The following is an 11,339-nucleotide window of genomic DNA, read 5'->3' as shown; positions in this document are numbered from 1 at the left end:
AAGAGTGCAGAGCCACCGAGGGGAGCAGCGCACCTGTGAAGGCTAACGCCACATCCACGGCACTTATCTCAGCCATCCTGGAAAGCTCCTAACCCAGAGACACGACAGAGCTAATACTGGGAGATTAGGATTGACGTTTATACACTACTGTGTGTAAAACAGATAGCTAGTGGGAACCTCCCATAAAGCACAGGAAGCTCAGCTCAGTGCTCTGTGATGACCTAGATGGGGGGGATGTGTGTGTGTTGTGGGGGGAGGATGGGGGTGGGAGAGAGGACACATAGGTGTACATAGAGCTAATTCACTTCATTGTACAGCAGAAACTAACACAACATTGTAAAGCAATTATACTCCAAAAAAAAAAAAAAAACCAACAGAATCCCCTTTCACACTAGCTGCGATTCAGATAAGTTGATAGGAGCTGTGTAGCCTTTTGGTGAGTGCCATGATGGCTGGTAAATAACAACCCTTTGCTATGAGAATAACTGGGGGAAAAAAATAAAACAAAACAGACCTAATAACGCATTTTGGAGTGGCGAGCCAAGCTTGTCCTGGCTCTGAGGAGGTGTTCAACTTGACTTACAGGAATCCTGTAGTCCTCGGATCCCAGATGAAATGAAAAACTCAGCACCCTGAATTCACGCCGACCTTTACCCGAGAGCACTGGGCTAGGAGCCAGAAGGCAGGAGCTCTAAAGCTACTCTGCCATCGCCTGCAGGACTCTCTGTCTGCAACGGCCCCACGCAGGGCTCTCTGCATCAGGGACCTAGCGCAGCAGGAATGGTGTCGGAGCAGAGAGTTCCAGATAACCACTTCTGCCAGTGACGACCCCTTCTCCCTCTTGTCTCCCTTGGCCTCCAAGCTCAGGGGTCTTTATCATCTAAGCCCACCCTCCGAGGGAGAAGCCCTCATCACCGTGGCTCCCACCCAGAACAATGAAATGAACTGCTCCCTCCCAGGAGAAAAGAAAACAATGAACAAACCCAACCTAAGTGGCTGGCGATTTGAGGCCAGTCTTAAGCGAGAGCCAATGTTAAATTTGAAAGCTTCCACTGCTGGCTTCAAAAGTTAAGAATTCTGTGACAAAGTCGGTTTCCTATTCCTCTGTGGCCAGATCTCTTTTGTTTTTTGAAGGCAACACAAAGGACAGTTGCTCAAGAGGGAAGCCGGGAGTGAAGATGGACCCGATGAACCCCCTCAATTAAAACGGGACGCATCTGGACCTCACGCAGCCACCGCAGGGCCCCTCTGGTCACCAAAGGTGTCCTGGGAGTGGGTGGCTTGTGACGGCCACTCAGGTTGCCCAGTGTGAGGTCAAACATGCCCCGTAACAACTCGCCGTTTCATGTAAGTGTGCCCTGCCCCCGGAAGGCCTGGCCCAGGAGGAGCAGGTGACTGCTGCGTACACACACAGGTGCACGCACGCACAGACACACGAACACATAACAGCAGTGCGCACAGCACCTCGTGCTGAGACACAGCAGCCATCCAATCAATGAGACGCCGCCTTCACGAGTGGGAGTTCTGAAGGGGATATAGATTGTAAAATGATTTTTTTTTTCCTTTTAAGATCTAACAATTAGTGTCAACATCAAAACACGGCCCTGATGTGCCTGGTTTTCCACTGGAGGCCTGGAGGCGATGGGGAGGGGGAAGGGGCCTCCCCACAAGCCCAAGGCCGAGACCAAGGAAGGGGCACAGTCGGGCAGCAGCAGCCATGGCAGAGAAAGCTCAGCAGAAGCGCTCGTCATGCAGCCCTGGATGCACCACACACGGACGGACGCCGCACCGGGCAGCCAGTCACCTGGTTCTAGGAGGAGGAGGGTAGGAAAGCGCTGATAGAAATAGGTTCTCTGGGGGCTCTGCATCTCTGCAACAGAGAGGTTAAAGCAAAGCCCAGGCAGAAGGGAGGAGAGACCAGCAGAGACAAGGAAAAGAACGACTTCCAGAGCTACCAGCTACCGGGGAGAGGCAGGGAGGCAGTAAGGAGTGGGACAGGAACCTGGGCGCCGGGCCATCACGCACCCCCCCACCCCGCCGCGCTAGAAAGGGCCTGTCTGTGGCCGCGGAGCCTAGGCAAGCCTCTGCCCAAGGGCAAGTGGCTGCGCAGCATGTTCAAGGATGCTCGGGGCTCAAGGACGGGGCGACCGTAAGGGTTGGAGGAGCCCAGGCTCCCGGGTGCTAAGCGGCCACAAACCCACCGGTCCACATCCCAGGCTCGGCCCGCTGCCGTGGAGGGAAGAGGCCCGGCTGGGGGCACCGGGAGGCGGGGTGAGGGCCAAGGGCGTACCATCCTTCCACAGCTCCGAGACGAACTTGTCGGAGGACTGGTGCAGCAGTGTGGCGATGTTGTCGTTCAGCGGGTCCATATTCTTCATCAGCCACTCGTCAGCTTTGTAATCCACCTGCAAGAAGGGACCCCAGGTCATGGGCTGCTTGGGGGACATCGGCGCGTGCAGCCTCTCCGATGACCAGCCGACCCCACAGGCGGAAACATTAAAAACCGTGAACCCTCGACCTGGTGTTTGCATCCCCAAGAAGGAAATGATGAGTGGCCAGGGCGGAGGCCTCCGTGAGATGTTCGCTGCGGAGTCACGCAGAAAGCAAAACATTTAAGCCACGCGAACCCCAAGCAAATGGTTATAGTTACACCACGGAATATTCTGTTTTTAATTTTTTTAAGGTAACATGAACATAAAGAAAAAATCCTGAAAGGACATTAACCAAAATGTGGTAATATTTCTTTTTAGTAACAGGCAAGTAATTTTTACTTTTTCTTTGTCATTTCAGGATACCCAGATTTTCCTGGATATGCGTTATTCTTATCTTTGTTTTTTTAAATTATTTTATTTTTGGCTGAGGTGGGTCTTCATTGCTGCGCGCGGGCTTTCTCTAGTTGCGGCGCACCAGCTTCTCACTGCAGTGGCTTCTCTCTTTTTTTTTTTTTTTTAATCGGTACGCGGGCCTCTCACTGTTGTGGCCTCTCCCATCGCGGACCACAGGCCCTGGACGCGCAGGCTCAGCGGCCATGGCTCACGGGCCCAGCCACTCCGCGGCATGTGGAATCTTCCCAGACCGGGGCACGAACCCGTGTCCACTGCATCGGCAGGCGGACTCTCAACCACTGCGCCACCAGGGAAGCCCGCGGTGGCTTCTCTTGTTGTGAAGCACGGGCTCTAGGTGAGCAGGCTTCAGTAGGTGCAGCACGTGGGCTCAGTAGTTGTGGCTCCCGGGCTCTAGAGCGCAGGCTCAGTAGTTGTGGCGCATGGGCTTAGCTGCTCGGCGGCATGTGGGATCTTCCCAGACCAGGGCTCGAACCTGTGTTCCCTGCATTGGCAGGCGGATTCTTAACCACTGTGCCACCAGGGAAGCCCCCTATTCTTATCTTTTTTGAAATATGTCCTTAATAACAAGAGTAGTACAACATTATATATCATATATTTTATATAAATATAAATATAAATATAAATATATATATATATATATATATATATATATATATATATATATATATATATAATATTCTAACAATACAAATAGAGCGGGAAGCCGCTGCAACCCCCGTCCTAAACCACACAGCAGTAACCACCGCTCTCAGCCTGTGGTCCCCTCCTGGCCCCTTTCGACAGCACACGCACTGCTATTGATGACAAGGTACAGGATGGTGGCTTCTTTCTCCCTAGGGGCAGAGTTACCTCCTGGGAGACGACAAACCCTGGAGCCGAGTGTCTCAGCCATCTGTCCCCCTGGGCACAGGCAGCATCCTTGTCCTTTTAGCTGCTGTAGTGCAGCCCAGGCGAGGATGCGCACGGTCAGTTTCACCGTTCAGGCCCCTCGTGGGCTTTTGGGTGTACCCAGTTTCTGCATCACAGACAACAGTGCAACAAAAGCCCTCCTACATTTCTAACAGGGGTGGAAGTGGAAATGGGGCTTTAGGCGCCATTACCTTAGGTGACGAGAAAACAGAGGTTTTTTAAACAGGGAGTTTGTGGGAATTCCCTGGCGGTCCAGTGGTTAGGACTCAGCACTTTCACTGCTGTGGGCCCGGGTTCGATCCCTGGTTGGAGAATTAAGATCCCACAAGCCGCACGGCACAGCCCCCCAAAATAAATAAATAAATCTCATCACACACCCAAGTGTAACCAATAGTTAGATACTCCATGCAAGCAACACAACTTGCTGAGAAAACCCAGCTTTAGTCTAAGCACGGACCCCTGCAGACTCAGGACATCCCTGTTCAGTTAGGTTCAAGCCCCAGGAACAAGCCAGCTGGAGGATGTGTTCCAGCTGGTGTGAAGGCAGTTCTGCCACTTACTGGCCGGTGGCCTTGGCAATAACAAAGCCATCATCTAGGGTGTGGCTCTCACCCGGAGGACTGTGCCACCCCCATGTGGCAGATGTTCTGGGATGTCTGGAGACATTTCTGGTTTGGCAAGTGGGGAGGGCGCTGCTGACCTCTGGTGGGGAGAAGCCAGGGATGCTGCTAAACATCCTACAACACACAGGACGGGCCCCGACCACAAAGACTGACCCGGCCCCCGATGGGCAGTGTGGAGGCTGAGAGGCCCTGCCCCAGAGCACTGACTGCCGACTCTGGGCTCACAAGCTCCTTTAATCCATGTTACCCAGTTCAGTGGTGGTCATCCCCACTTTCCATGTGAATCAACCAAGGCTCAGAGAAGTGAGGTAACCAGCCCAAAGTCACACAGGGGCAGAGCTCTAATACAGATTCCACAGCCTGCGCCTTTACCACAAATCTCATTTCCACACCTGGAAGATGCACCTAATGATAATACACAACAGGACACCAGCCTGAGCACCTTACAGGATTGCCGCAAGCTTCTAACAAAATGGAACATGTGATGGTGCTCGGCAAGGTGGGGGAGTCCCGTGAACACTGAAGGTTCCAGGCACATTATCGGACGAGTCACGGGACAAAGATACTGCGCCCCGCCCCACACCTCAGGGATCCCGGTCTTAGAATCGCCTCCAAGTCTCCTACAAAGGTCCGGCCGACACCTTCCTGTGCGTGTGCTCCTCACCTTGCCAGCGTAGTGGATGATGCAGAAATCAGCTTTGTCCTTCAGCTGCTTGGGCTTCTGGAACTTGGGGTGGGTGCCCTGCTCCTGCACCACCTTCTCCACGAAACTCTTGTCCGTGGCTTTGGGAAACCAGCACTCCTCGTCCAGCAGGGCCAGGATGCCTGGGGGGCCTGCCTGGAGGAAGCACAGCGTCGCACAGGTGAGCTCGACCTGGAAACCCACCCATTCCTGCCCTCGTAAGAAGCCAAAGCCCAGAATCTCTCCAGAAGGTAGGCAGTGCTTCCCCGCAGGGAGGAAAAAAAAAACAGAAGAAGCAGAAGCACCGCCGAAAGCACTCAATTTAAGAGCTCTAGCTCAAAAGAAACTTCCGGGGTCTAGCTACAGCTGCATCAGAAGGGTTAATGATGCATCGGAAGGGTTCTCCAATGAGTGCACTGGAAACCCCTTGGCGGGCTTGATGGGCCAAGCAGACCCCCGGCCCACGTCCAGAGGCTGCCCCCAGCAGATGCCCCGGCCCCTGAGTCCCTCCGCATCCCCTCTCCCGCCCTCCATGTCCGCACAGCTCCATGGTGACAGGTGACACTTAGGACAAGCCTCCCGAGGAAGAGGAAGCACCCCAGAGCCCCAAGAGCCTTCTGTACACTGAGTTTATAAAACAAGAGAGCAGAGACTCGGACATCGTGGGGACTGGCTGACAGGCCTGGGAGCCACATGGGTTCTCGTTTGTTAGAAAATGCAACTGATGAAAAAAAAACTCATCGCAAAAGCAAATCGTTTCATGTCAGAATTCTGGGTAGTCCCAGCCCCAGGAGGGCAGAGCGAAGAGGGCGGGGGTGAAGCCCCCCCGCAGGTATGGCTCTTACTGGCTTCTCGATGAGGTCAATGCAGGGCTGCAGGTCGAGGCCGAAGTCGATGAAGTTCCACTCGATGCCCTCGCGCTGGTATTCCTCCTGTTCCAGGATGAACATGGTGTGGTTGAAGAGCTGCTGCAGCTTCTCGTTGGTGTAGTTGATGCACAGCTGCTCGAAGGAGTTCAGCTGCAAGAGGGAGACAGGGTCACGGAGATGCCCACTCTCCTGCTACACGGCCTGCAAGTCCCTTGGCAAGGAAGGAGACGGGTGCTGGGGAAGAACCTCCTGGGGCCCACGGACCTCGCCAGCAGCCTGGTAAAGTCCCTTATATCAGGATAAAGTTTTTAAACGCATAAAATAGATTCTAAAAGAAAGGAGTTATGTTGAAATGTAATTATCAAAATATTGTGACATAGGAATACATGGTGCTCCTTCCTTAAAAAGCACGAGCCATGGGCTTAATAACTTCCAGAATTTTGAAGGAGAGATGAACGTAAATGATATTATATCTCTTCAATGACTGTTGTGACGTGAAAACGTCTGATTTCTAGTGGTGACAGATCCAACCACTGCTAATGCAGCTGAGGTCTGCACACTCTGCTCAAGCCACAATTCAAAGAACTGCATCATTTCAATGAAAAGTTAGTAAAAATAAAGAGGTGATTTTTTTTCCCCCACCCATGTTCATGGTTCCTCTGAAATCTGCCATGGACCCCAGGTTAAGAACCTCTGCTGATCTACTTTATCAGTTTTTCCTACCTGAAATCTTTATGGGCAGGGACAATATGTTGTCACAATGCTCATAATATTTGAGAATACACAGACAATAAATCAACAGAAAGCCCCTGTCCATGAGGCCTCCCGGAACCCCATCCAGAAGGTGTCATTCTCGCCAGCATTTCTGGTTGGCAAAGGGCATCTTTTTTTTGTTGTTGTTGAAATTTCGAATTTTATTTTATTTACTTTTTTATACAGCAGGTTCTTATTAGTTATCCACTTTATACATATTAGTGTGTATATGTCAATCCCAATCTCCCAATTCACCCCACAGGGCATCTTGTTTAAGCTAAAAATACACCCAACCGGTGTCTTGTGTCTCCACACAAGCAAGGAGGTGGCCAGCTTGCATTGCTGTGGGGCTATGGGAGAAAGGATCCCAGCCCCAGGAGAAGGCAGCCCAGAGGCTCAGGAGGCGGGAGGGGGCAAAAGGGAGAAGCTCACATCGAAGATCTCGAAGCCGGCGATGTCCAGGATCCCAATGAACGAGGCGCCCTGCCTCTTGGTCTTGTCCAGAGCCTTGTTGATGCGCAGGACCAGCCAGCGGAACATGCGCTCGTAGGTGGCCTTGGCCAAGGCCTCAATGGCAAAGTCAGCCTGGTGGGGGGGACACCCGGGGGGGCGGGGAGTCAGAATCATGAAGCCTTTAAGTCCTCATTCCCTTTGCCCCAATAATGTCACCTGTGGGCCGCCCCCCGCCCCAAGAGAAACAGCCCTAAGGATGGAAAAAGAGCTTCACGCACAAATACGTCCACTGTGGCGTTATCTATAATGAAGGAAGCTGCAATAACCTAAATATCCAACAATACAGGCAGAGTGAACTTAGACATCTGCAAAGACCTTTTTAAAATAAATGGAGACGAACTGAGGTATCTACAGAAGAAATGACAAGATGTCTGAGATTTGCTTCAAGTTACACAGTTAGGGGTGCAGGGCGACCAGATGAACCAGGATCCAAGCTTGGCCTTGAGCCAGTGACTCCTGAAGACGCCTGTGTGATGGGCACATGGGCTCCCTGTGCTATTTTCCACTTTACTGTGCAAATGTTCAAGAAGTTTCATAATTAAAAAACAGGGTGACAACTACGTTTAAAAAAGAAAGAAAGGGGCTTCCCTGGTGGCGCACTGGTTACAAATCCGCCTGCCAATGCAGGGGACATGGGTTCGAGCCCTGGTCCGGGAAGATCCTATACGCCACGGAGCAACTAAGCCCGTGCGCCACAACTACTGAGCCTGTGCTCTACAGCCCATGAGCCACAACTACTGAAGCCCGCGCACGCAACGAAGAGTAGCCCCCACTCGCCGCATCCAGAGAAGGCCCGCGCACAGCAATGAAGACCCAATGCAGCCCAAAAATAAATAAATAAGTAAATTTTAAAAAACAAAAAAAAAAGAAAGAAAGAAAGAAGGAAAAGGCCTTGCAGGAAGGAAAAAGCTGCCCAGTAAGCATCAATGGGTAGGACTGGGGCAATTTTTTTCCTTCTCTAGACTTTTTTGATTTTTCTGAATCTTAAGTGTTCATGTAGTACTTTCATGATGAAAAAATTAAGCTTCTTTAATTATCAGGGAAATGAACAGTTGGTCATAATCATGCCCGCTGTCTTCTGAAAACAGCTTTGGAGGGAGGGCTTTGCCCAGAATCAGCTGTCAGCCACCAGCGGGAGGCCCGGTGGATGGCACCCTTTGGAAAAAGAACTCATCAACGTGAATTCAAAGTAATTTTGAGAGACAGGAGGAGCAGCGGCTAAAACCACCCAGCGCCAGGGCCGTGAGAGAAACTAGAAACCACCCACAGAGGCCCTGAGGGCAGGGACTCGGGTCCTGGGCGGCGGGCACGTGCGAGCAGCACAGACCCCTGCCCGGCTCTCGCCACGTGCGGCAGGACAGCCCGTGGGGGACAGACAGCCCTGAGGCCTGGGCTCCAAGAATGGCGGGTGCCGCCGCCCTGGCACCAGGATGAGTTGTGCTACAGGAACACTCTGGGCTTGCTTCGCTTTATCCTGGAACAGGATACCCCTGCATCCTCGCCCACCAATCAGCTCAACATTGACTCCAGGGAAAAGGCACATGGCAGTCCAGAGTTCCCACCGAGGGTGGCGCTTCCTAGGCGGGGGCCTTGGCCATGTTCCTGGACCCTGGGCCCAGCTTCCTTGTGCTCTCAGTGCGGGTAACACCATCTGCTCTCCGAGGTGCTGTGAGGACCCAGTGAGGAACCCAGGTGACAGTACCGAACACCGAGGATGCTGCAGCACAGGCCTCAACCTGGCCACTGCAGCGGCCCTTGCCAAGGAGGCGGCCTGACCCTAGCCAGACGGCTTACCTGCTCCTTCGTCTGAGCCTTCTGGACGTAATCCCGTCCCACCTTGATGCGAGGGGTGAGGATTCCTCTGGTGAAATCGGTCACGTTGATACCCAACAGGTGGGACACTTTTTGGGCAGCTGATGTTTTTCAAAGAGTAAGGAGGGAAGGGGTAAAAGGCTTTAATTAAACCCAAGAGAATGGGTCCCTCTGCTCAACCTGGGGAAGTTGTGGTTACTGGGCGATCATTACCGGACAACCAGCCTGGGCCCCAGCCCTTCCCCCACGGCACACGGAACAGCCAGCTCTCCCCTCAGACAGGCCAGCGGCACAGGTCCTAACCAGGGGCCTGGCATCCGTACCTCCGCACACCCCTGGCCACGTCCTGAGTGTGAAAGAGGGTCCTACCCACAAACAGGACTAACTTGAGGCAGCGCTGCCCCAGACACAGGGGATGGAACAGGACAATCCACACACGCATGGGTTAAAGTTTTTCAAGAACCCCTGAGAAGCGCGTGTTAAGGCTAACGTAAACGAGTCACCTGCAACGACCCAAGGGACTAGCAGTGACCGAGGAGCTGGGGTGATGACACTGTTTCATGTCCTCGCGAGTTCACACGCAAGGCAAGTGACAGCAGAAATGACTGTTTTACAGAGACAACCGGTCTGGTCTCAGAACAAATGAGGGGAAATGCTGGGCCATAGGATCACGGGTTTTCTAACTCATTCTGGTGCTTACTCTGTGAATAAGCAGCAGGGTCGTGTTCATGTGTGTTTCACAAAAAATACAGAGTGACGGGCAGCCACGAACACACACGCAACAAACAAGACAGGAGTGTGTGGAATTTCTTTCTCCTAAGCCAGGGCAAGCCCAGGCAGCTGCCCCTCTACTGCAGGTGAGGGGCCCACGTGGTCACCTGTGTTGTCGGGCATGGATGCCTGGTCGGTGTTACGCTCCTTCTTGAAGACAATGTTGCCGAGCTGGAGGACCCCCGAGATGACCCGCAGCAAGCCTTCAGGTGCAATCAAAGGCAGGTCAGAACCAGGCGGGGGGTGGAATAAGCCCCTGAGTGGGGTGTCTCCCCCCAGAGGCCCTCAGGCAAGACGAGCCACGTGGGGGGCACCAGGCCTCGGCCTAAAGCATGTCTCCAGGGCCTCTGGCTGACCTCAGCTTAGATACAAGCTCTGTTAACACTCCCAACATCTCCAAGTCCGGACCAAGGATGCGCCTCTACCCAGGGGCACGTGGTCCATTTTTATAAAGTTTTATTGGAACACAGCCACGCCCATCCATTCACATGCTATCTGTGGAGCAAAGGTGACTGACCCTAACGCTAGAGAATGGAAGTCCCCCAACGCAGTCCCCCAATATTCCTAAAATAAAGCCTTCAGGCCCTCCTCACCCTCCCTCTAGAGAAACAAGAAGACACAGGCAAGCTGCACACTGTGTTCACTCTGAGCTTCGCCAGCGCAGAGACCCCAGCCAAGCCCCTTCCACGCTCGTCCTGGACAAAGCAGGACTAGCCCACCTTTAGCAAATGGCAAGAACACGAGTGGTGGACCCAGACTCTGGGCACTTAGTAGCCTGTCCTTTGTTCCCCTATGTCCCCAGGCAATACGACCGGGAAGAAATAATCCCGAGCCTCAAATCTGAAGGACCGTCTACCACACACTCAGGGCCTTCCTCCCGGCCATTACAGACTCCCTAAGGGCCAGCGCCAGCAGGAAGTGCTCCCCAGGCTGCCCCAGGAGGACCGGCCCTCACCCATCTGCTCCTCCTCTGGGATGCCCATAATCCGCATGGCCTCCATGGTCTCCTGGAACATGTCCTTGTCCTGCTGCCCGGGGATGGTGACGTGCCCGTTGGACAGGAAGCGGTATTTGTTGTATGGCTCCAGCAGGAGATCAGCTGTGGGGGGCAGAGGGCAAGGTTTCGTGAAGGTCAGGAGGTGCTAGAACCAGAGGCTCCAGTCAACACCGTGACCTCAAAGGTGTGGGAGACCGGGGAGCGCCCTGAAATACCCCAGAAACCGCGGAGTGTCTGGGAAGGCCGACTCTCCCCAGCGTGTGAGATGGGCACGCACGTAGGCGGCCCCCCCCACCCCCCGTCCGAGAGCACTGGGGCCCCGAGGTCCACAGCTGCACAGGGACCTGCCAGGCTTCCTCTGGCGTGGTCGGAAACAGAGGCCAAGCCTTCGGCCGGCCCAGAGACGGAAGTCACGCCCCTCTGGCCCACCCAAACGCCGAGATTTCATTTCCTAACTGCAGTGTGTGGCCCGACAGCAGGGGGAGCCCCCGTGTCAGGCTGTGGGCCCAGCACTCACTCTTGAGATGCTCCCCAGCCCCAGACAGCAGGTAGTAGAAGATGTGG

The 11,339-nt window shown here is 53.6% G+C and overlaps 1 protein-coding gene across 3 annotated transcripts in view; it reads right to left on the bottom strand.

The window, feature by feature from the left end:
- MYH9 (myosin heavy chain 9) overlaps positions 1 to 11,339 on the bottom strand; it is a 63,125-nt gene that overhangs the window by 25,881 nt on the left and 25,905 nt on the right. For all 3 annotated transcript variants that reach the window (XM_007446739.1, XM_007446738.1, XM_007446740.1), the window contains 8 exons: positions 11,293 to 11,339; positions 10,734 to 10,877; positions 9,886 to 9,981; positions 8,990 to 9,108; positions 7,115 to 7,267; positions 5,906 to 6,079; positions 5,043 to 5,216; positions 2,291 to 2,405 (listed from right to left, as the gene is read on the bottom strand). The exon at positions 11,293 to 11,339 is cut by the window's right edge and continues 14 nt beyond it. In XM_007446739.1, coding sequence (XP_007446801.1) covers positions 2,291 to 2,405; positions 5,043 to 5,216; positions 5,906 to 6,079; positions 7,115 to 7,267; positions 8,990 to 9,108; positions 9,886 to 9,981; positions 10,734 to 10,877; positions 11,293 to 11,339 — 1,022 coding nt within the window. The remainder of the gene's footprint in view (positions 1 to 2,290; positions 2,406 to 5,042; positions 5,217 to 5,905; positions 6,080 to 7,114; positions 7,268 to 8,989; positions 9,109 to 9,885; positions 9,982 to 10,733; positions 10,878 to 11,292) is intronic.

Source organism: Lipotes vexillifer, unplaced genomic scaffold (assembly GCF_000442215.2).
Source record: "Lipotes vexillifer unplaced genomic scaffold, Lipotes_vexillifer_v1.1 scaffold870, whole genome shotgun sequence".
Lineage (NCBI taxonomy): Eukaryota > Metazoa > Chordata > Mammalia > Artiodactyla > Lipotidae > Lipotes > Lipotes vexillifer.
Note: the sequence above shows the minus strand (reverse complement) of the source record. Positions and strands in the feature narration are given on the sequence as shown.